At 37.4% G+C, this 26,707-nt stretch overlaps 1 protein-coding gene across 5 annotated transcripts in view; it reads right to left on the bottom strand.

Annotated features, from left to right (window-relative positions):
- The window catches only part of plekha5 (pleckstrin homology domain containing, family A member 5), a 154,723-nt gene that overhangs the window by 70,228 nt on the left and 57,788 nt on the right, over window positions 1–26,707 (bottom strand). For 3 of the 5 annotated variants that reach the window (XM_062065620.1, XM_062065619.1, XM_062065617.1), the window contains exons 4-6: window positions 6,979–7,062; window positions 2,222–2,275; window positions 797–950 (exon numbers count right to left, since the gene is read on the bottom strand). In XM_062065620.1, the coding sequence (XP_061921604.1) occupies window positions 797–950; window positions 2,222–2,275; window positions 6,979–7,062 (292 nt within the window). Of the gene's footprint in view, window positions 1–796; window positions 951–2,221; window positions 2,276–6,978; window positions 7,063–20,831; window positions 21,277–26,707 lie in introns of those variants that run through there. The other 2 variants (XM_062065618.1, XM_062065621.1) reach the window with 2 other exon arrangements.

The raw sequence follows: 26,707 nt of genomic DNA on the forward strand, positions 1-26,707 counted from the left end.
TATACAGTATAGATGAATAAATGTTTTTCTTTATTTCCCATTTAAAATGTAAATAAATATATTTCCTAATTATCCAAATAATATATAAATATTATATGGGCCAATACATTTCATCCATTCTTTTTCCCATGACTAACTAAATGTTATATACTGAACATTTTATACAGTATAGACAAATAAATGTTTCTCTATATTTCCCGCTTAAAATTTAAATAAATACATTCCATGATTATCCAAATAATATATTAATATAAGACAATAAATGTTATCTATTTATTTTTTTCTAATCTAAAATTTAAATATTACATTTACTGATTAACTGAATGTTATATATCAAGGTCAAGGTCAAAATTTCTTTAATGGTACCCGGAGGTAAAATAGTTGTGCAGACATTTGTAATTCAGTGTCAAGACAGAAAACACAAATCATATAAAACATAAAAACATTTTAGCATGAACAATAAAATATAATACCTAATAAACCAATAAAATCATTGTATTATATGGACCAATAAATGTTTTGTAATTTTTTTCCATCTAAAATACCATACCAACATTTTAATGAAATTAATTAACGCATTTACTAATTCTTAAAATACTATATAAATGTATAGTTAGCGACATATACTGTATACGTAGCTAGGAACGAGCGAGTGAGAGAGCAGGAACATTTAGCTCGGTGGTATCCAAAGTGTGAGGCTTTAAAGTCTGTAACTTTTACAAAATAATAATAAGAGACATTTCAATCTGTGCCACCCAAGGTTGCCCCGTTCTTGGAACTTAATAACCATACTGACCCGTGTGAACGAAGAAGAGAGGGTCACTGTGGTGGCAGGGCTCTCAGCAAAGGTGCTGTTGTCTGAGCCACCTGTGTAGTTAGACGCTTCGCTCATGGTGCTCATGTGACGGTCCTTACTGTCACCGTTGTCCTGCTCTGTCTTTGGAGCTGTCCTGCCACAAGGTAAGAGACATATAGAAACAATACATTTGACCAATACATAAAACATGGTGAGTACAAGGAATGTTATTGTTTTTTGATAGTTAATGCAGAATAGCATCAATAGATGTTTGCGGGTGTCTCAATTGAAGGGATCAGAATCGATTCGATAGGTTTCTGGAAGTTTATTTTAGCAATTCATTACACGTACTTGTATGCTGCATCCAAACTTTAAGTGCAATATAATGTTTTACTTTGCACTTATTCCAGTGTCAGAGGCGCGTACAAACAAAAGTACACCAGTTGACGGGAAAAAAAGGTGCAACGCCGGATTTGACAGGAAATTCCCATATTAAAGGGGTTCTGCACTTTCTTTTGTTATTTGCCTATCATTTGTAATCTGACAAGAACACACTTTTTTCTTTTTCTTTGCATTATAAGTCGTAAATAAATGCGAGATAAATGCCAGCTTACAATGGAGCCTACTTTGCTTCTAATTCAGGTCCATGTTGCAAGAACAATCAATCCCAGCCAATTTCATTACACACCAGGGATGATAGCTGATTATCGAGATACCGTCTTTATTGTCTTTGAACGGTATAACAAAGACTGTACCGGTAAGTCAAACTGTGGCGTCCGTTTAAAAAGACGCTGTTCCCTAATGAATCGCTGGGTGCATTGTACCACCTATTGTTTATGACAATAATAATACATTATATTTATAAGTTCCTTTCTCAACACTTAACAAGATACCAAAAATTAACAAAGAATGAAATCAATGGAGAAATGAAGCACAGTCAAGCAGTAGTAGACTGAGTGAGCGACCTTACAAAGAACGTTGAGTCTGACTTTTGACTGCAACTGTATCATATATGTTTGTTTTTGGCTGCTATGTAAATACAGTATGTACAAACTAGCCTACGCTGTCAAGATATTTTCTTTGACACCACTTCCTCTCTGTTTGGCAAGTACGGTTAGTCTTCTCTCTGTGTGTCATCCACTATTATCCACTCGGCATCCATTACAAGGTTTCTCATTGTGCAAATTGCGTTGAGTTATTTCTTGCCCTGATGTAGGATCAGAGGAGGATGTCGTTGTGGTTTGTGCAGCCCTTTGAGGCATTTGTGATTAAGGTCTATATAAATAAACTTTGATTGATTGATTTAATAATTGGCTATTAGTATTAATAAGGCTGAAGAAAACAGCACTTTAAAGAGTGTGTTTAAATGATCAATGCTGACAGAGAAACTGAAAGCTAAACCTGCTCCGTCTGTGGGTTTATTACCTGGTGTCAGCCTCAAGGGGCTTATCAGGATGGACAAGCGTTCCATATTTTGCACTAAAAACAGAACAGATGACAAAATGATAAAAACCCAAAATAAGACTATGAATGAAATTCAATGAATAATGGCAACAAATAACAATAAAACAAAAAGTCAAAAAAGATGTGTCACAATGGAGCAAGAGATGCAGTATAGTTAAAATGCCTTTCAATGAATGTATCAACACAGCCAATGAGGTTGTGTTATGGCATTTGTTGATTTGTCTCCATATTCCCTCAGGGAAACACATAACTGTGAAGGAGAGAGATTTATGTCATATTGTTCCCCACTTAAATGCTTATTTTGCTGTTTGATTGCGCAACACACATGACTGCAGGGACATTGTTCCATTTTTTATGTCATCCAGAAGTCAACAAAATATCAATACGATACACATTAAACAGAAGTGAAAGCTTGGGTGTTTGAAAAAAAAAAAAAAGGTTTGGCATAGAGTCCTATTGATTAACAACAAACAACTAAATTAAATAGAATAAAGCTAATAAAAACAAACGCCAGAAGACACCAAAACGCATCAAATTAATTTGTTTTAATCAGCCCCTTATGTCATCCGTCAGCTAAAAATGTTTAACATGATATTGCTGAATAGACTATATGTGTAAGATTTTTCTATGACAGCACAAATATGTTGACACACACATAGGACGGAAGATCCATCGTTTGTCTTTTCAGCACGATCGCCTTCTTTCTCACAGCCATTTTAGTGCAACTGCCAGTTTGCACAAACATTTTAAACTTGCTAAATATTGACACAAAACAGCGGCCGCAGGACCGTTGCAGTCTTGATGACTCACATTGCGAGTAGAGATGTGGGGATGTATATGGTAAGGGATTTCATTGATACCAACATAAATATTCCATATCGACACCTGTATTCATCGGTACTCTTAATTGTACTATATAATGCAGTTATGTCACCATCTTGTAAATACCACACATATCCATTACTGAGTTTCTATTCATTACAGTTACACTCAGCTGGAAATAATATTTATGTATGGCATTCATGTGCAGAGCGTAGACCTTTTACATGATGTATTATTTTTAATATATTATATAAATGAATAAAATCAATTAGCATGTTGGGTGGGTGTGCATTTATCGGTAAGCAAGGTATGTTTTGATGCCACACAAACACTGCGCAGTGGAGTGGCTTCAGAAAGCGACTGGAGACCTGACAGCGGATGCCATATTCCTTCACAGCATCTCTATGGATTATTATTATACTTAATTGTTTTCACTTTTTTGAGTGGATTAATATTGGTTTGTGGATTATTGGATCGCTAAGAGTACGGTTGATGAGTAAAGTGTGTTCACTTCAACCTGACACTAACTCTTATTAGCCTGCGTGACTTTGAGGGACTTGCTGTGTTACAAACTTTTGTGTACTGTTGGTTCCTTATTTGTTATTATTCCAAGATGATTTTTACATCCTACCCCTGTCTTTATTATGCGTGGCAGCGGCAACTGAAGTGAATGTGACAGCGTGTCATAGTTACTACGGTCAGCTGGATGAAAAACACAGATAGCCTATCATTTGTCCAGAATCTTAACGCTCCTCCTGTACTGACCCAATTAGGAACCGGTACCAAAAAATACCGTTACTCTGTATACACCCCTAATTGAAAGTGCTAAATAATTATATTTGCATCGCCTCTTAAAGTTAAAGTTAAAGTACCAATGATTGTCACACACACACTAGGTGTGGTGAAATTTGTCCTCTGCATTTGACCCATCCCTTTGATCACCCCCTGGGAGGTGAGGGGAGCAGTGGGCAGCAGTGGTGCCGCGCCCGGGAATCATTTTTTGTGATTTAACCCCCAATTCCAACCCTTGATGCTGAGTGCCAAGCAGGGAGGTAATGGGTCCCATTTTTTATAGTCTTTGTTATGACTCGGCCGGGGTTTGAACTCACAACCTACCGATCTCAGGGCGGACACTCTAACCACTGGGCCACTGAGTAGTTCCCAGTATTGTGGGCGTTCTGATTATTAGCATATATTTTGAATATACACGCTAAATGGATTGTGTGCTATATTTTGCTCATTTAAGAAAGCGCACAAGCTTAGTCCATTAGCTTACCTTGTATGTGATTTAATACAGGCAAACCTTAGTAGCTTTTTGATTACATTATTTCTCCCCGTTCCAGCAAGGTGCACTCTTTTCTTGTCAGCAGGAATTACGTTATTCTTTTGTTTTTTTCCTCCTTAAATCTGCCCCGGTCTGGATGTTGAAATATTTGAACTCAATCTTAAACATAAGCTTTACAGATGTCATGTTTGCTTTGCAAGCAGTGTGTGTTGCACTAATAACGACTAAATGGGGACCAACCTTAAATCTTAAATTGGAGGGCACTACTGTGGAACCCAATTAAGTTGGTCCTACTTACAGTATGTCGACAACCCGTTCATGTCGAACCAACTCATCACTCCCCGGTCCAATGTGTTTTCCTTACTACTAAAAAAAGCCCAATTGAGTTGACTTAGACATACATGGTCAACTCAACCATATGTATATACGCCAACTTTTCAAAGTAGTTTACACAGTATATCCGCCCCTTATGGCTTCTCGTACGTAATGACATACCGTAATTAGGTACATATCTAACACATGCATGCGCATTAGCTTTAGGTATTGTTAGCTAATAAAAGCAATTTGGATAGCTAGCGTTAGCTGTCATTGAATATATATTCTATCCTAACAACAGTAGGAATGCAAATTGTTTGTCGCTCCCCTTTGACTGTTTTTGTATGTGTTGATGAGGCCCTGTGAGTGACCACCGTAAACCCCATCATTTTATTCAGGCCGGTAAATATTTTTATTACATAAACTTGGTAATTGTAAAAAATATAGACAATTGTCACACAAATGTGTCCTCTTAAACCACTAATAGTAGGCTGACCATATTCTGAAATCCCAAAAAGAGGACACATATATGCGTGCCAAGGCCGGGACTAGGTGAAAATTTGCCAATGATACTCTAACTTGCTTTATAAATAATATATTTATTTAAATAAAGCATTTTTTCTCCTCTGTTGACAGCAGTGTTGGCGCTAGGAACTTTCAAAATGGGGTCCCAGGGACACATCAAGTCATAAAAATGGGGTCCCACAGTAAATTTTTGGGGCCCCACTTTTTTGTAAGCGTTTTGATTTTTTTTTATAAAATTAAGGCATTATCCTGTTATATCTCACATTATATATTGTGTTTTGGAAAAAGTTTCTCATAAACGTTACTTAATTCATTAAAAAAATTAAAATAAAAAAATAAAAAATGTGTATGCATATGCAAATGTATTCAGTTATAAACATTCATTCACTTTCTTCTTTCCTTCATGTATCTGAACTTTACCGCTGCTGGTAGTTTTTCTATGTTTTTATTTAATAAGTTGTAGGTGTATTTATTTCAGTACAAAAATTTAAAAAGTGTTTTGCTTGGGTCATGAAATGATGATGATGGTGTGCCGGGGCATACATACATTTTATATTTAACGCTTAAATCTGGAGTCTACATCAACTTCAGATCTATCCCTCATTTCAAAATGTTTTAGTTTTTTTATGTGGTTTTTTGTTTGTTTGTTTTACGCCTTTTTTTGTCAAACAAAACTATGTTTTTAATGACAAACACACAAAATATGCAAAATCTTCCACCAAAAATATTTTTCAAAGTGGAATATTTGATGTGACGTAATCGGAACCTTGGATAGGTCAATAATTCATAATAACATTGATTTTGATTCAATATTATGTTTTGAGCAATGACAGTTTAAAAGAAAAAAAAACAGCTTTGTTTTATTAGTCAACATTGCAACTTTTTCTAAATTACATTTCACCTTTAAGCTTTTACATTTCACTTTTGTTATGTTTTTGTTTATTTTAATAGTATTTTTAGAATGTGCCGTGGGCCTTTAAAACATTAACTGTGGGCCGCAAATGGCCTCCGGGGCACACTTTTGACACCCCTGCTATAGATAATAAAAAATTAAATCTGATAAATCTATGGATAAGAAGCAGAGCCTGGCGACGCATGCGCGTTTATCATAACTCTCGCGCTCTCTCTATCTCTGCCCCTCCCTCACGAATGCTGCTGCGCACACAATTTGTTTTGTTTTTAACCCCTTCTTAACCCTGAACGTACATTGAAAATACACGCAACCCTTACTCAAAATGCCGGACATTTGAGGCATTTAAGAAACTCCGCCCGGACAGCCCCACAAAAGAAGACATGTCCGGGGAAAAGAGGACGTATGGTCAGTCTACTAATAGTAACATAAGCTAGCTGTTGGTGTTCTTGTTATATGTCTTGCTTCGAAAAATGTTATTGTGAGGAGGTTGCAAACAGCACCTTTAAAGAAACGGTTTAAAAAGGGTGCACTTAATTGACTGTATAAAACAACAGATGAAAAATAAATAGAGTGTGGATCGTTGTTGAAAGGTCCACTTTACAAAGAATTAATGAAAATTGTTCATGAAATAAAGTAAATCAATATGAGCTAGCAACTGATTTAAATTGGCCTTTTAGGAGCAAATATTTATTTAATTTTGACTTATTTGTAGGGGAAATGTTTGTGATTATTTGGCACATTCATCTTGATATTTACTGAACATATTTATAACACTGCAGGTCTGTCTGACTGGTAACCAGTACATAAGTTACAAGCACATAATGCTAACCACATGCATCACGAAGCTAAGAGACTTACTGTTCATTTACTACAAAGATGCAGTTGTCTTGGGAGGGGGCTCCTGATACAGGGTGCTTGCAGGTCACCTTTCGCTCATTGTGACTGGAAAAAAAAACACAGAAAATAAGAATGTTGCAAAATAAGTGAAACACTGTTCTTGCTGCTTGAGGGTTTCTACTGCTTGTCTTTTAGACTCTGGTGTTTTTTTACCCACTGATTTGGCATTGTTTAATATGGGATTGTCTATTGCCACCCTTGGTTTGGACATGCAGTGAAAACGACACTATCATGTAATTTGTAATTAAATAGTCTAACAAAAAAGGCTAAATAAACATTATCCATGTATTTAAAGACAAATATTTTTGTTATTGTTCATTATTAGTATCAGTGTCAGCTTTTTCTCATTACATGATGTCGTTAGATATATTTTCCCATTTTTTAAGCTTCATGGGTGGCCTCCGCGTCACCAATTGGACACCCCCATTTGACCTAATCATACATTTGCAGTGTGAAACATGTATACTAAATGATACAAAAAAAATGTTGGGAAAATGTCTCCACTCTACTTAGCTCGATGGTTAGCTGTTAGTCCTGCTAGTGTGACTCCAAGGAGACAAGCAGAGCAATGTGTTGTGCAAACGTCCAAGGGTGTAAGAATGTGTTTCAGATTGGGGTACACATACTGTATTGGTGACAGGACAGATCCATAGAGAATTTAGGCAGAAATATGTCAAATAAGACTTAACTATACACCGCAAAACATTCATAAAACGCTGTCACTTGGACTGTTTTTAAAGGGGTCATATTAGGATTTTTTTTCCGACAATTAAAACACTTCTTTGTGGTCTACATAACATGAAATGGTGGTTGCTCTGTCAACATTTTGCATAGATTATGTTTTACAGACGGTTTTCTAGACGCTTTCTGACTGTCTCTTCAGGATGCGCTGTTTTGTGACAGTCTTATTTACGTGGCTCCACTTTGACAGTGACTCCACCCCCCCAACTTTGTTGTAGTTTTAACACTTCCATAGCGAGTCTACTGACAGATTAAGTTCAAACTATACGCTACTTTGCATTACAAATGGAAACAGCGCAGGATGCATGTGCATGTATGAGCCTGTCTGCCCCAAAAAAAGAGGATAGAGGAAAAAAAGGAATTTATTGACTACATCGTCAGACTACAATGTGAGCTAGCAACTGATATAGTAATCCTTTTTGGGTAAATTTATACCACATATGCAAGTTCCGGTGACGTCATCGGTGCGAAAAACGTCACAGGTTTAGCAAGTTCCGGCTCGTCTGGCGGAAGTATGAAAGAAGGAATTCAATAAATATCGCTGCAATGCCTCCATTGTTTGATTTAAAATGTTCTGGACTTATGCTGATCCCAAACACACAACAGTAGGTATAAATACCGTAATTTCCGGACTATAAGCCGCACCTGACTATAAGCCGCACCAGCTAAATTTAGGGGAACATACAGATTGCTCCATATATAAGCCGCACCCGACTATAAGCCGCAGGGTTTTGATGTGTAATTACCGTAGTATATAGGGGTTCCTGCTACCACGGAGGGGATTGTCGGGACAGAGATGACTGTTTGGGAACGCAAAGCGTCCCATTTATTAACAATAAATCTTTCAATCATTCAATCAAACTTTCACATCTTTGACATGGCGAACAGCATTCGTGCAGAGTACAAATAATACAACGGTGCAAAGTAATACAAAGTGCTCACCTGTACGTTATCAAAATAACCAGCCTACCGGTATATGAAAAGTCAGTCTTTAATCATTGTGTCATCGTCTTCCTCCTGCGTACTAAAACCACCGAAATCCTCTTCGTCGGTGTCGGAGAAGAACAGGCCGTAAATAAGCCGCACCCTTGTATAAGCCGCAGGGACCAGAACGAGGGGAAAAAGTAGCGGCTTATAGTCCGGAAATTACGGTAGGTAAGAAAAGTTAGTTTTGCAAAATAGCATAATAGGGCCTCTTTAAAATAATAACTTTCTGACATTAAAATACAACAAGGTTTTTCAGGCAATGACAATTTATTGATGTTATTGATATAATCAAGTTTTTTTTTTGCAGATCATTGAAAAATGTTACAAATTATTTATTTTCTCCTCTTGCTTTGGCATACTTTTTGCCCTCAGTAGCTTCCGTAGCCTCTGCACTCCCCTTATTTTCTCAGCGGCACACCTAGCAAAACATGGCTAATGTTAACACTAACGAGAGCAAGATATTTGTTCCAAAGAAAATAATGTGAATGTCGTAGTGGCTTGTACAGCCCTTTGAGACACTTGTGATTTAGGGCTATATAAATAAACTTTGATTGATTGATTGATTGAATAGTGTTGTCTGTACTTTGGTTTTGTGGCAACAGGCGTGGTACAAATGACTGCACGCAGCAAAGTTTGCTTAAAAAAAGGCAGTAGCACAGCGAACTTACTCAAGCATCTAAAAACCGAAGCCTTCAGTTGAGTGCAGTAAATGCAACTCTAAGGCCCTGATTACACTGTACACCAAATCTGATTTTTTTGCCCTAAAGTGACACATCTGATTTTTTTTATGCCAGTCTATACAGTCTAAAGTTCTTTAAACCTGATCTTTTCGCATCAGATTAAGACCACATTAGGAGGTAGTCCAAAACAGATTGGAATCTGATCTTTTTAAATGTGACTTCAGTCTTAACGCAATACGACCTGAATGCGACCCGTATGTGACTTTTTCGTCAGCTTTAGGCGAGCTACGTCATTCGTGAAAGACGCAGCCGGCCAGCGGAAGTACAAACCCCGTTTCCATATGAGTTGGGAAATTGTGTTAGGTGTAAATATAAACAAAATACAATGATTTGCAAATCATTTTCAACCCATATTAAGTTGAATATGCTACAAAAAACATATTTGATGTTCAAACTGATAAACTTTTTTTTTTTTGCAAATAATCATTAACTTTAGAATTTGATGCCAGCAACACGTGACAAAGAAGTTGGGAAAGGTGGCAATAAATACTGATAAAGTTGAGCAATGCTCACTAAACACTTATTTGGAACATCCCACAGGTGTGCAGGCAAATTGGGAACAGGTGGGTGCCATGATTGGGTATAAAAGTAGATTCCATGAAACAACAACAACACCCAGAAACGCAGTCTGCTTCGCTGGGCCTGAGCTCATCTAAGATGGACTGATACAAAGTGGAAATGTGTTCTGTGGTCTGACTAGTGCACATTTCAAATTGTTTTTGGAAACTGTGGATGTCGTGTCCTCCGGACCAAAGAGGAAAAGAACCATCCGGATTGTTATAGGCGCAAAGTTGAAAAGCCAGCATCTGTGATGGTATGGGGGTGTATTAGTGCCCAAGACATGGGTGACTTACACATCTGTGAAGGCACCATTAATGCTGAAAGGTAGTACATACAGGTTTTGGAGCAACATATGTTGCCATCCAAGCAACGTTACCATGGACGCCCCTGCTTATTTCAGCAAGACAATGCAAAGCCACGTGTTACATCAACGTGGCGTCATAGTAAAAGAGTGCGGGTACTAGACTGGCCTGCCTGTACTCCAGACCTGTCTCCCGTTGAAAATGTGTGGCGCATTTTGAAGCCTAAAATACCACAATGGAGACCCCCGGACTGTTGAACAACTTAAGCTGTACATCAAGCAAGAATGGGAAAGAATTCCACCTGAGAAGCTTAAAAAATGTGTCTCCTCAGTTCCCAAACGTTTACTGAGTGTTGTTAAAAGGAAAGGCCATGTAACACAGTGGTGAACATGCCCTTTCCCAACTACTTTGGCACGTGTTGCAGCCATGAAATTCTAAGTTAATGATTATTTGCAAAAAAAAAATTAAGTTTATGAGTTTGAACATCAAATATCTTGTTTTTGTAGTGCATTCAATTGAATATGTGTTGAAAATGATTTGCAAATCATTGTATTCCGTTTATATTTACATCTAACACAATTTCCCAACTCATATGGAAACAGGGTTTGTAGATATGTCATCACAACATCCGGTTTTAATGAGCAAAGTCTTTTTTCGACAACTGAATTTTTGGTGCATCACTAGTCAATAGTGCGCAAATAATAGGCTATATGTAATATATGAATATATATTTTGATTCCGAAAAAATAGCAATTGTTGAAGGACCGGAATTGACGCTGTGGCGTATGTGCTTACATGTTATGTACATTGCGTAAGTTGTTTAAGTAAGTGAGGTGAAAAATAAAGCTAACATACATCAATGCTGATGTCTGTGCATCCTCTACTTAACAGCCATAAAAAGATTACAACCCTCCCAAATATATTGTACTACATATATTCATTAATACAATATATTACTTTAATTTATTTTCATGTAAGAAAATCATTCATTTTTAAGGTGTGGCAATTAGTATTTTATTTTGTAGTAGTAGCAGCGACTTTCTTGTTCATTTACAGAACCTGATCAACTTTCTTTGTTTTCACTTTATCGAACTGCGCATGCAAGTTACGTCGAGGCCACATTGGGGCCTGTGCGTATTTATACTGAAGTCTGATAAAGATCACATTTTATTTGCAGTTTAAACACTCAGCTGGGAAAAATCACATTTTGAAAAAATCAGATTTGGGCCACTTTGGCCTGCAGTGTAAACATAGTCTAAATGAGGAAGACAAGACTGTAACAACAAACAAACTTGGGCCTAAAAGCAACTTACTGTGGTGGAATCATTTATACCAGGTACCGTATGTATGATGAGACCATGTATGATGAGAAAGAAGCACGGTGGAGAATGATCACTAAAGCAGTCGCTCAGCACATCGCAAAGATGTGTGAATGAAAAAGGCTGCGTTTATCCATTTTTTTGATTATTTATTTGCATACAATGTATAATACTACATTTTTAAACATTTTATTCAAGACATAAGTTTTAAGTTAGAACTATATTGATCTTAGTGTTATTTGCATGCAATGTGCAATGCAATACAGAAATATTGCTCCCCATAGGTAGCTCTTAATTAGTTATTTGAAAATTATTGCATAAAAAAGTACAATTTATATCTGCTCTAAAAAGAACATTGTTATTCAAATTAGAGTGTTGCTAAAAGTAAGATGCAGTGTATGCAGTGTCATTTAAAACTACTATTTTTTGATCAAATAAAATAAAAACTTGTTTTGAATTATCTCTGTCATTTGTACTCACTGGTTTCTTTAAAACGTAGGGGGAAAAATCGAAAAAAAAATTGTAAATCAAATTTTACCACAAACGATGTAAAAAAATAAACATGGTGTTTACTTTTTAATATCAATTTAAAACACAAATCAGTTTGGCCGATGAAGATTAAGGTCTATATAAACAAGCTTTGTTTTTCTCCAACAACATCATCTGGATCAGTGCAACTGTTTGGCCAACAATAATTAAGTTAGCGTGATGCCTCTCACATCTAATACACAAACTTTTTGCGTCACTGACAACTCAGCGTTGTGTCACTTTACAACCTGCGTTCAATCAAATGAGATTACAAAACATTTTAGCTAGTGCTGACGTTGTTGGTAAGTTAGCAAATAAATAATTGACAAGTGACCCTCCCAAAAAACAAATGGCAAGACTTTATAAACAAGTCATATTCATGGTAACGTAACCTACCCATTGTTTTATAGAACGCCTGCTGCATCTTTCTCTCCTCTTTTAACACTCTCAAAGTGAGAGCAGGTGAGTGAAGGAGTGACCAGTGACACAACGATGTCTTGCACTTTCAAAATGAAAACAAAATCAAATATTTTTCTTCTCTGCGATATATTTTTGGGTGGGACAAAGGAGTCTGTCCCCAGTATTGTCCACACATTGTGCATCTGATAACAACAGTGCAGTACAAAAGTGAAGCGGGTAAAATGGGTGAAACGAAGCAATCGGCTGAGGCAACCTAGGGAAAATATTGTTAATGTTAATGTTCCAGTTTGGCATGTTGATGGAGTTTTGTGCTCATACACAATGGCCTCTGGCCTCGACGGGAGCGCGCTTCACTGGTCTATTCTCTGACACCGCGATTGTGGAAGTGCTTGATTTGATATGCAACATAGACTGCTTTTTAAATGTTATTATCACCGACGATCACCCTCATTTAATGGTGGCAGCCAAAATTGTGATTGTGATTGTGATTATAATTTGATTAATTGTGCAAGACGTTCCAGTCTCGTTACACAGATGTTTAATGCTGTGTAACTTGTCATTTTAACTCTGCTTAACAAAAATGAACAAATGTTTAATGTTGTATTGGTTGGTATGTGATTCCACCATGTTGTATAAATCAAACCTTTAATGTAAATCTAACCTTGCTGCTACCTGGGTCACACCTGCTATCAAATAAATAAAGTCATACACTACAGGAATCATCTCTGTATCAAGTGGTGGCAGTAATAAGCATCTGTGCATCTAAGAAAACATGGCTACATTTTTAATAGCCAGTTGAAGAGCTCAAATGGTGATGAGATGTGCAATCCCAAAAGAAGCAAAAAAAAATGTACATGTTGTATGCATTCAGAGTTCATCCAGCAAAGACCACAACAAGAAATACTGTAGCTATGGTGGTACAGCTTGTTCCAACAAGCTCATATTTGTATGGGTATGCCTTGGCAGCAGTCTGTATGAGTAATATTACATCACAATCTACACCGTAACAGTCTGCCAATACATTTCCTCTCGGCATAGATGTAACAACATGGCACATAGACAAAAACATCACAATTACACTGTCCAGATTGTTGACTCACCGGAGGAATAGTAGAAGGTGTTAAAGAGGTAAACAGTCAGGCTAGCAGAGGATGTCTGGCTTGTCCAAGGGCTTTTTTTCTGAGAAGGCAGTGATGCTGCAAGTGCAAGTTGCTGCTCAACAGCACTCCCTGCCTTTCTCTCTCTCCTCGTCTACTGCTTACCACACCATTATTCAAATATGTCAAAGGTGTGCTGGACGCCACAAGGAGACTGACCAGTGAAGACAGCAAAACCCAGTTGTAAAATGTACTGAGGAATTACTTATTTTTATTTTATGGAAGGGCTGCAAGATTCTGCAACAAATGTGAATCACCGCTCTCTTGCTTAGAATTGAGATGTGATCTTCTGGGTCAATTGTTTTCACATGCATATGTAGCATGATCAGGGCCATGTGCTTACACTTAAAATAAATAACATTATCTTGTTGTGCACAGACCAAAAGGATATTTAGATATTTAATAATATTTTTGAAAATGTATTGATTTTCAACAATTATTTTGATAATCCTGTACAACACCAAGACCGACGTACATGGTAGTAACTAGACCGAAAAAAGAAGTAGCTATCGGTGCCACATTTTAGTGCAAAATGAATACATTGATACATTAGTGGGGCGATCCCGACACCAACACACAGAGTCCGAAACTCATTTAAAATTTTACTGTCGCAAAACTCAGTCATTATGCACCAATCGCGGTTAAAGCGAGCGAGTTACATTTACAAAAGTCGAAATTTTGAACTTCAACAGTACAACGCAAGTGCGACTGAGAGTCTTAAAAGATGACCGCTGATGTTGTGCAGGCTCAATGTGAAGTAAGGACGGCAGGCAGAAACTCCAGAGCTACTTTTTATCTGAACACAGCCAGTCTCTCGTCAAAACACAGCAGCCTGTGTCTAAAATACCAACAGCACACTTCATGGGCCTTCACAATAAAACGGCTGTGCGCTAAATCCTGTCGGACGAAATAAGTGTCTCAGTAAAACAGCTTACACAAGCATGTTTGTATTTGAAACATTTTCTGTAATTATTTTGGTTTTGCTGTGATGATATTCAGGACTTTTTTATTGTTGTATTCAAAATTGTTGAAATGTACTTACAAAATTGAAGTAGTTATTTACAATTCAGTTAAAGGCCTACTGAAATGAAATTGTTTTATTTAAACGGGGATAGCAGATCCATTCTATGTGTCATACTTGATCATTTCGCGATATTGCCATATTTTTGCAGAAAGGATTTAGTATAAAACAACGACGATAAAGTTCGCAACTTTTGGTCGATGATAAAAAAAAGCCTTGCCTATACCGGAAGTAGCGTGACGTCACAGGAGGAAGGATTCCTCATAATTCCCCGTTGTTTACAATGGAGCGAGAGAGATTCGGACCGAGAAAGCGACGATTACCCCATTAATTTGAGCGATGATGAAAGATTTGTGGATGAGGAACGTTAGAGTGAAGGACTAGAGAGGCAGTGCAGGGTGTATCTTTTTTCGCTCTGACCGTAACTTAAGTACAAAGTCTCATTGGATTCCACACACTCTCCTTTTTCTATTGTGGATCACGGATTTGTATTTTAAACCACCTCGGATACTATATCCTCTTGGAAATGAGTCGAGAACGCGAAATGAACATTCACAGTGACTTTTATCTCCACGACAATACATCGGCGAAGCTCTTTAGCTACTGAGCTAACGTGATAGCATCTGGCTCAAATGCAGATCGAAACAAAATAAATAAATCCCTGACTGGAAGGATAGACAGAAGATCAACAATACTATTAAACCATGGACATGTAACTACACGGTTATTAGTTCTCAGCCTGGCAAAGCTTAACAATGTTGTTGCTAACGACGCTGAAGCTAACTTAGCAACTTAGCAACCGGACCTCACAGAGCTATGATAAAAACATTAGCGCTCCACCTACGCCAGCCAGCCCTCATCTGCCACCCGTACTCGCCTGCGTTCCAGCGATCGACGGCGCGACGAAGGACTTCACCCGATCACAGATGTCTGCTATCCAAGTAAGTCCTCTTTGTTGTGTTGCTACAGCCAGCCGCTAACACACCGATCCCACCTACAACTTTCTTCTTTGCAATCTCCATTGTTCATTAAACAAATTGCAAAAGATTCACCAACACAGATGTCCAGAATACTGTGGAATTGTTCGATGAAAGCAGAGCAGTTTGTATGGTGACACATTGGGTACGAATACTTCCGTTGCCGTCGTGACGTCACGCGCATACGTCATCATACATAGACGTTTCCAACCGGAAGTTTAGCGGGAAATTTAAAATTGCACTTTACAAGTTAACCCGGCCGTATTGGCATGTGTTGCAATGTTAAGATTTCATCATTGATATATAAACTATCAGACTGCGTGGTCGCTACTAGTGGGTTTCAGTAGGCCTTTAAACTTAAATGGCACAAAATGCATTGTTTTTAAAACGGGATCTGTATGTTTTCTTTTCTATGGTAGTCAGTGGCCTTTTGGTTAGAGTGTCCACCCTGAGATCGGTAGGTTGTGAGTTCAAACCCCGGCCGAGTCATACCAAAGACTATAAAAATGGGACCCATTAGCTCCCTGCTTGGCACTCAGCATCAAGGGTTGGAATTGGGGATTAAATCACCAAAAATGATTCCCGGGCGCGGCCACTGCTCCCCTCACCTCCCAGGGGGTGATGGGTCAAATGAAGAGAATAATTTCGCCACACCCCGTGTGTGTGACAATCATTGGTACTTTAAATTTAACTTTAACTAGCAGGTTTGTTATCTAGTTTTCTGTTAGCAAACCTCATCCTCATAGAGCTGGCATTCAACTTATTGGTTCGGGAACAATTTAGGCACTGGCACAGTCTTAAGAATCGATTCTCGATTAAACACGATTCTCGCAATATATATTATTTGGCATCGAATTTATTTATTTTTTCTAAATTTCTAAACAGGTTACATGTTACAAAAGCTCCTCTTGGCTTCTGATGTATACATACAGCGAGTAAGCGTGGAAATGGGCTAAAAAACATATATTTTTTTAATTAATTCTTTAAAAAATATATATATCTACACATATGTATATATATGTTGTTTTTTTTAAAATCTGAATATTTAGAATTTGAACAAATAATCATGATTCAAATGTGAATCATTTATTTGAGCATCTCTAACAAATATAGGTAAAAATGTTATCATATGATATTAATCTGCAGTTATTGTCGAATTAGCAAGAAACAATTCACTTACTTTGAAGACATTAAAAAGATAATTCAAAGACCATTAATAACATACAATAATGTATAACAATAGAAATCAGTCAAGAAAAAAGTTAAAATGTCAATTGCATATAAAGAACACCAAAGTCAAACATTGAGAAATGCATGGACTGGATCAAAACAACATACACAGATTATAACTAAAAAGTCCTCATTACATGAGGGGACTTTAAAATCAGAGAAAGCTAAAAAAAAATAAAAAAAAGATTGAGGACTTCATAGAATGTACAAAAGTCACTAAATCAAGTAGAATAACAGAACACAGTACAACGTTAATTGACAATATGTTTTCGAATAGCTTTAATAAAAAAAAAACAGTGGCTTGTTAATTACTGATATTATTGATCATCTACCAGTCTTCACAATCTAAAATTATAACTATAAAGGAAGAAGTAAAGAAAATAAGAAACTATACAAACAACATTATTAAGAAGGTAGTAATAAGAGCTACCTATAAGAGCTCGAATTTAGCGGTTAGCATATTCTCTTGTGTAGTTAAAGTTTAAAGTACCCATGATTGTCACACACACACTAGGTGTGGCGAAATTATTCTCTGAATTTGACCCATCACCCTTGATCACCCCCTGGGAGGTGAGGGGAGCAGTGAGCAGCAGCAGTGGCCGCGCCCGGGAATCATTTTTGGTGATTTAACCCCCAATTCCAACCCTTGATGCTGAGTGCCAATCAGGGAGGTAATGGGTCCCAGTTTTATAGTCTTTGGTATCACTCGGCCAGGGTTTGAACTCACAACCTAGTGGAGCATGTTTAGCTTTTCATTGTCCTGCAGTGACAATACTTGTAAGAAACATAGTTTATCTGTCACCATTGAACCAGGATTATTGATTTAGAAGTAGCAAGAACACTCTTATAGCTAGCTAACAAGGACGCTGCAGTGCATTGAGGACGTATGTGTTGTCTTGTCGCTGTCAAATTTGCAAGACATAGCAAGAATGATTCACCAAAATGTATTATTAAGATATAACGATAGTATTAAAAACTATCGCCGGACATAAGATTATTTCAACCTATCCATTAGACAACATTTTTACGATCACAAAGGACCTCAAACTAATACAATTTGCAGATGACGATAATGCATATTGCTCAGCGGTAGAAAATAATGAATTGAGTAGACCATTTGATAAAAATAGATTATTCTTACATTTAAGTAAGACTAAAATAATGTTATTTGGAAAAAATAAACTAAGCAAACAAATACAAATAGGAGTAAACATTCATATATTACAAGAAAATACATGTTTTGAGTTGTAATAGATAACAGAATATGCTGGAAACTACACATTAATAAAAATGTATTACACATGTAGAAATTTATAGTGGTTCATAAATGTTTCTGCTTCCAACATTATATTGGGAACAATCATTCTTAAAAACGAAGATGAGTACTCGCCATTCACTAGCTGACTGGTAAATTGATTGTGCACTAAAGACTAGCGGCAGACTCATCTCAGGTCTATGAATGTTTTCATTCATCCAGGTCATTGTAATATCAGGGCATTCAATTGATCGCAACTGGACTGTTTGGTTTGTCTTAGAAAACGTTTCGCCTCTAATCCGAGTAGGCTTCATCAGTTCATGATCATAGACTTAGATTGGTCAGATTTAGTCTTAGATTTAGATTGGTCAGATCTAGTCTACTCGCTGGTGCCAAAACCCCAAATAGTTATACTCCAAAACCCGGAGGGTGTGCCTGGGCAAGGAGGGTTTTGCACTATCGTAGTGAGAAAAACATCTGCTTTGATGCAAACAAGCAATCCTATTGGTCAAAGCCAACGACAGTCGTTGAAGTGTAATTCCCCCTCGTTAACATTGAGGTATTGTATGGCAGAACGATTGCTATAGATCAACAACTACCATTTCAAAATAGTCGGAATCCCCCATGTTAGCTTTCCGTTCAGTTGTAAACAAATGCCACAAACAGCATTTTGGTCACCTGCTTTGACCAGAATGTTTATAACTCCTGTTATTTGTTGGAGGCTGCATTGCAGAGTCTTTTAGGAATGGTTGAATGTTTCTGCCCTTTATTTGACCGGGAAATGTGCAAATTCACATGCACAGTCTCCAATTAGCATGTTAGGATGTGGGAGGAAGCCGGAGTAGATGGAAAAAAAAACCCACAAGAGATTCTAACCCGGATAACCTGACTGTCAGGCAGACATGCCAAACACTATTCCAGCATGTTGCCAAAATAATGCATACAGTATAAGATGTAATTTTATTAAAGCAGCTATACAAAAAGGTGCACAGCTCTCCACAACTCTCTCTCTCAAAAAAAACAAACAATTCACACTCTAACACACTCTTACGTTGCTTGGCAACAAAGGCAGAATGTCTACACTGTGTTATTCCCACTTGCATTTTGATAATTTTGCAGGAACAATAACAGCTGGTCTGACAGCAGCAATTTAGCGGCCACACTTAGGAGAGAGACGCGATTGTAAAGAAGGAAATTGCACTGCGCAAAAAATATATTATTGATTTACTGAGCAGGTTGTAAAATACCTATGACATTGTAGGAATAATATTGAGTGCATTATAGTGTAAACTTGCAAATGATGCTCTACATTCATGTATATGTTTGTTCAATTGGTATCCCTACAATAGCTAAAATTATATTTAATAATTTACACACTATTTTCACCCTCAGTCTCATGTGTTTCTACAAACACAAACATAAGTCATTGTTATTGGTGTAACGGTACGCCATAATAACAGCATAAGTACCAAAATGTCAAATTGCAGGCAGATAATTCTCCAATAAATCACATTTGTGATAGTTCCAGCTTGAAGCACTGTTCTCCATCTCTTTTGAAAAATGGCGGCTTTTTATCCACTTGTCTTTGTCCGTATTATACATTTTTGACAAGGTAGGCCAAGTGTTCCCAAACAGGAGTAAAAATCACAGAAGAGGGTTTTCAATCTCTGTCTTCTCCTTGGTACTATTGCTAGACCTGACTTTTGCTAGCAAAAGACTGGACTGAACTGCATTTATTTATCAAGTAGAGGCAGATTTCCTGTCCCTCACTTTTAATGTTTACAATGTAGGGAATCAATACGCCTCTATACCAAATCAAATGCTCCGTACACTTCTAGTTGTTACACTTAGATGCAATAAACTCTTGCCTATTGAACGCTAATTATATAATGTTAAAATGTACTATATACAATGCTTCCCTCTTTAATGTGCGTCGATTTGTGTCGAAAAAGCAACAAATCCCTTGTCTGTCTTTTGTTCACAGAACACACAGTGCAGAGCTTCCAGTGGAGCTGTGCAGCACTCCAGATGAATACCAAGCAGTCATTCAAACAACCAGTGAAAGCAAATGCTTTCTTGGAAGTCCAAAAATATATTTACTTTACACACATTTAAGCTAGTCCTCTCTGCTATTTTCCATATGACAAATTATCAAGTTTATTTGGTAATTTTTGCCATTCCTTCCTTGACATTAGCTTTGTGCATTCCCAGAAATTGTATTGAGCCACACCAAGATGCAGCTGGGTATTCTACAAATACACATGGACAACAGGTAGTAAATCATCAGTTAATATTCACCTCAAAACCGATATTAATCCATAAACCCATAATCAATTACCTCATAAAAATGTAATGCAGTAAATTGGGCATTTACAGGGAAGACTCCAAGGTTAGAAACAATCACTACTGGCTTTGAGTTTAGTCCCCCCGCCCCCCCAAGTAGGACATAATGAAAGTATAATTAATCAGTTTTCACAGTCAAACTATCGCAAAACTGTAACGGTAAAAGACAAGTAAGGACATTTTTAACATTCTTCACAATAATACAAGCATAGTCATTTTGTAATAAGTACAGATGTCAAATTTAACTCGTCAATAGATGCGATCAATCATTTATTATGTATAAATGCAAATTAATCAGACAATTTATTTTAACCGCACATTAGTGGACTTTGAGGTATGTTTATGGGTTTCTTTAGTATATTATTCATTGGTGTATATCAGCACTTAATTTGCCCTGTGCACTTCATTTTATATTGTTGCCAAGTTTTGAGCAAATAAATGATGTTCATTAAAGTAAAACTGTCATGGTCCCTAATTACTGCCTTGGACTTTTTGCATGCACATTCTGGATTAAAACAAGATGAAATATGACTGAGAATGAGAAAAGGACAGGGTGAAGAAGAAATGAAGAGATGCGTTATCGCTGTATGTCTTGCTACCGAGAAAAAAAGATGGCACACAGGTTCCGTGCCTGCCACCATATTTCTGCTTCAGGCTGCTGTTGTCATGGTTACCCATCTGCAGACACACATGCATGAACATGTGCCCCAAGCACATATAGATAAACCAACATACCCACACACCCACGTCCAGCTAACCCACATGCACAGAAGCAAATAGGACTATAAACAGATACACTTGAGGGGTAAACATTTACTTCATATAACACCATGATGATCTCATTGTTGAGCCATTTTCCCATTTGCCCCTGGAAATTTACAACATACTAGGGCTGCAACAACTAATCGATTAAAATCGATTATAAAAATAGTTGGCGATTCATTTAGTCATCGACTGTTTGATCTATGCTATGCGCTGAGGCTACGTAGTTTTTTTTTGTTTTTTTAACCTTTATTTATAAACTGCAACATTTACAAACAGCTGAGAAACAATAATCAAAATAATAGGGGTGTAACGGTACGTGTATTTGTATCGAACTGTTTTGGTACGGGGGTTTCGGTTCGGTGCGGAGGTGTACCGAACGAGTTTCCACACTGACATATTAAGTAGCGCACTGCACGTTGTGTAAACAATACTCAAAATGCCGGACATTTGAGGCATTTAAGAAACTCCGCCCTGACAGCTGCGCAAAAGAGGACATGTCCGGTGAAAAGAGGACGAATGGTCAGTCTATCGTAGCCCGTTAGCTGCTAGCATGCTAACAAAAGAGGACATGTCCGGGCTAGGATAGACTGACCATACGTCCTCTTTTCACCGGACATGTCCTCTTTTGCGGGGCTGTGCGGGCGGTGTTTCTTAAATGTCTCAAATGTCCGGCATTTTGAATTATGGTTGCGTGTATTAACAATGTACGTTCAGGGTTAAGAAGGGGTTAAAAAACTAAACAAATTGTGCGCACAGCAGCATTCGTGAGGGAGGGGCAGAGACAGAGAGCGAGAGCGAAAGAGTCATGATAAACGCGCATGCGTCGCCAGGCTCTGCTTTTTATCGATAGATTTATCAGATTTAATTTTTTATTATCTATAGCAGGGGTGTCAAAAGTGTGCATTTTTGTAACATTTTCCTTGTTTTATTTGGCAAGTTGAAAGAACATGGCGCCAGTATGCTGTTTTTTTTCAATAAAATACTGGAAAGGATAGAAATTTAGTTTGTCTCTTTTATCTGATTAATAATCAATGTAATAATCAATTATCAAATTAGTTGTTAGTTGCAGCCCTACAACATACCATGACCTAGTAAATGGAACATGAATGGGAACAATATTAATACACACACATCAGGGACATACAAAAGAAGAAAAATACAACAGATGTCTTACCTGGTGGGTGAACCGGTACAGCAGGGGAGCATGGAAAGAAGGGAAAAAATAACAGTTACGGTTATGTTCCAGTGCAATACACATAGAGCAAACATTTCCTCTCAAACCACATTTTTTAATTTTTGCCTTCATGAGAGTGGACTGAAAATAAGAAAAGACTGATTCAGTGCTTTGCTGAGGATATTTTGGTAGATCATATCAACATGTCCTACGGCGTGGCGAAGTTGGTAGAGTGGCTGTGCCAGCAATCTGAGTGTTGCTGGTTACTGGGGTTCAATTCCCACCTTCTACCTTCCTAGTCACGTCCGTTGTGTCCTTGGGCAAGACACTTCACCCTTTGCCTCTGATGGCTGCTGGTTAGCGCCTTGCATGGCAGCTCCCGCCATCAGTGTGTGAATGTGTGTGTGAATGGGTAAATGTGGAAATAGTGTCAAAGCGCTTTGAGTACCTTGAAGGTAGAAAAGCGCTATACGAGTATAACCCATTTATCATTTATCATTACTTCACCACTAGAACCACCACATTTAAGCACTCGCCTTAAAATTTGGAACATTTAAAAAAACAATGTCTTGGAAAAAACGTGTCGTCTTATATTCAGGTAAATACGTTCTTTGGTTTTGAATAGGCCTGTTAAGCGATAAAAATATTTAATCGTGATTAATCGCAGTTTGTTCATTATTAGCTCCAAATAATTGTGACTAATCGCAGATAAACATATTTTTTGTCATTAATAAGTGTACCCTCGACAGATATTTTTTAAGTTTTTAATTACCATGACTGGACAATTTGCTTTAATGAAATGTTTTTTTAACATTATGCTTTTTTAAACAGCTCAACACAAAAAAACAAACGCACTTTTAATGAGAAGTTTAAAAAAATGTACCTGCAGTGTGTTGGTGTCTTGCCAGATTTTGTTTTTTGCAGGAATACAGAATGCTTATTCTGCAGGAATACAGAATGTGTATTCTGCAGGAATGCCGAATTTGTATTCCTGCAATTGAAGCGCTTGCATTTAAATTCAAAATTTCAAGATCATTTTATGATTACATTTTTGATCACAATTATAATCAGACAAAAACACAGGCTGGCGGTGTAACAATATAAATTAAGTATTTAAATGAATTGCTATTATAAGCTTTGATTTGAATTCTTTGGTTTTGACCTCATTTGTCCAGGTACTTATTTCCTGTGTCTGTAAACAATAATAAAATTGACAAAATATGTTTTGACTAGAGATGTCCGATAATGGCTTTTTTGCAGATATCCGATATTCCGATATTGTCCAACTCTTAATTACCGATTCTGATATCAACCGATACGATATATACAGTCGTCGAATTAACACATTATTATGCCTAATTTTGTTGTGATGCCCCGCTGGATGCATTAAACAATGTAACAAGGTTTTCCAAAATAAATCAACTCAAGTTATGGAAAAAAATGCCAACATGGCACTGCCATATTTATCATTGAAGTCACAAAGTGCTTTTTTTTTTTTTTTTTAACATGCCTCAAAACAGCAGCTTGGAATTTGGGACATGCTCTCCCTGAGAGAGCATGAGGAGGTTGAGGTGGGCGGAGTTGGGGGGCGGGGTAGGGGGCAGCGGGGGGTGTATATTGTAGCATCCCGGAAGAGTTAGTGCTGCAAGGGGTTTTGGGTATTTGTTCTGTTGTGTTTATGTTGTGTTACGGTGCGGATGTTCTCCCGAAATGTGTTTGTCATTCTTGTTTGGTGTGGGTTCACAGTGTGGCGCATATTTGTAACAGTGTTAAAGTTGTTTATACGGCCACCCTCAGTGTGACCTGTATGGCTGTTGACCAAGTATGCCTTGCATTCACTTGTGTGTGTGAAAAGCCGTAGATATTATGTGACTGGGCCGGTATGCAAATAAAGTGCCTTTAAGGTTTATTGGCGCTCTGTACTTCTCCCTACGTCCGTGTACACAGCGGCATTTTAAAAAGTAATACATTTTACTTTTTGAAACCGATACCGATAATTTTGAAACAGATACCGATAATTTACGATATTACATTGTAAAGCATTTATCGGCCGATAATATCGGCAGTCCGATATTATCGGACATCCCTAATTTTGACAATAAAAAAAATAAATATAAACACTGTAGTATCGACCTTATACCTGACCTGACAGTATACTTGGTATTGTTACAGTCCATTTTTGTATTGATCCGTTCATTTATCATTAATCATTTTTAATAATGCGTGATGTAATGTAATGCCTGCTAAACATTCTGTAATTGAGGACTATCAATCAGAGCATGTTATAAAATAATCTACAGTACATTTTATTTCAATCAGCCACAAAATGTCACTCACTACATACAGTATATCCTTCAACTGAGGCACTAACATTTATGTAAGTAGAAATATCACAGATAACATTAAAACATATATGACAATCAAAGCATGGTCGTAATTAAATACATTTTTCATTTTGTTACTGTAGCGAATGTGACGAGTAGCGCTTATATTGTGAAGCCGGAAGTCTGTGATTGGTTTGAGAAGGTGTCTTGACGATAAGAATAAAGAACTTCTAAAGACTTCCTGCCTACTATCTGCCTTCTGCCTCTGTCATTTCTTTCTGTTGAGCTTTTATCCCATCTTACTAAAGCAGTTACAGTAACAATCCAAGTCTTAAGTTATTAATGCAGTAAACTGCATCCAAACAAGGAAAAAGAAGCGCCTCTGCAAGCGGCAAATCACACCAGCCTACATCCGCTCCAGTGACGTTGTCTCACGGTGATCGAAGATAAAATCGTCCTGAATTGTCGGGACAACAACTTGTCATGGCTTTGGACATTGGATTTCTATAATGTAATCTTTGTGCATTTCTGTTCGCTAATTTTCCGCTTGTGGCCCAACAGTAACTAAACGGCATTACATTTCCCCACGCTACAGAATGGGCAAAAAGGAGTCAGGACACATGCGTTGAAAAAAATTTGTGCCGTTAAAGGAATTTAAAGTTAACGCATTATCTTGTTAACTTTGACAGCCTTAGTTTTGAAGTGTTTGCACTAGACCAGTTTTCTTTGTCCATGATGGACAGAAATTAAGCTTAACACTATCCGTAATTTAACCAAAGCCTGACAAATAACTTAATTTTCAGTGAGGGTATTTTATGAGTGATACATATTTGGTTTACTGTTAACAAATGCCACATTTTTAATGGTCAAGGAAGAAATTAATTTGTCTTTGATACTTAAAAAAGAAAAAAAAATACATGGTCTATTGTAAATTGACACAGTCAGAAGCTGATTAAGCTTGTGTAAGTGCTACAGCAGGGGTCGCCAACCCGACGATCGCGATCTAGGGACCCTATAGGTCAATCTCAAAAATATTAGGGAAAAACATTTATTAATATGATGTTAAACCAACAGACCCGTCAACAGGCACGCATTTTAACCACTGAACACGCCCGCACGTCTTGCCTCTCTCTCTTCAGCCTTACATTCGGCCGCTCTCGACACCGAGCCCCCACCCTGATCACGGTTGCACATTTCAACCGCTTGTCTCGCAAACGTGCATGGCATGACGTGCTCATAAATCCTCGAGCTGCAACAATGCATTAAGGCTGACTGCTGCAATACATCGGACATTTTCTAGCATCCAACCTCCAACAACCAACAAACATTCAACAAACAATTCTTCCCTCAAACGGGAAGCTAATAAGCCAAATACTAGAGTATGTGAACATTGCTCCAAAGTACGGACTTTGTGTTGATTTATTGTGCATACAAAAGTAAACATTGACATGTGCAAAGGCAGTACTATATGATAAAACAAGACGGCAGCTAAAGAAGGACTTCCCGTTTATCTCCTTATTTATCACACAGGTATAAACTACCAGGTGAACAGCTGATTTGACTAATTCCGGCATTGACGTAAACTGACTCAAATGTCAGAAGTGAGTTAATGGTTTGAATGAGTATGAATGTTGTCTTGTTTTAGCGTAGACTAGATAATGCTTCTTTTTTTAGTGTAATGTGCATCTTTATACAGTATTACACGATCTATGGAGAAATGGCATCACTTTCAGGTGTTTTGCCCAACAAAATGTTGAAAGAGCCATATTGTACCAAAAATACAAAAAAACTAATCTGTCTGGAGCCGCCAAAAATTAAAAACCTTATTCAAGTCTTATAATAAAGG

Source organism: Entelurus aequoreus, linkage group LG12, assembly GCF_033978785.1.
Source record: "Entelurus aequoreus isolate RoL-2023_Sb linkage group LG12, RoL_Eaeq_v1.1, whole genome shotgun sequence".
NCBI lineage: Eukaryota > Metazoa > Chordata > Actinopteri > Syngnathiformes > Syngnathidae > Entelurus > Entelurus aequoreus.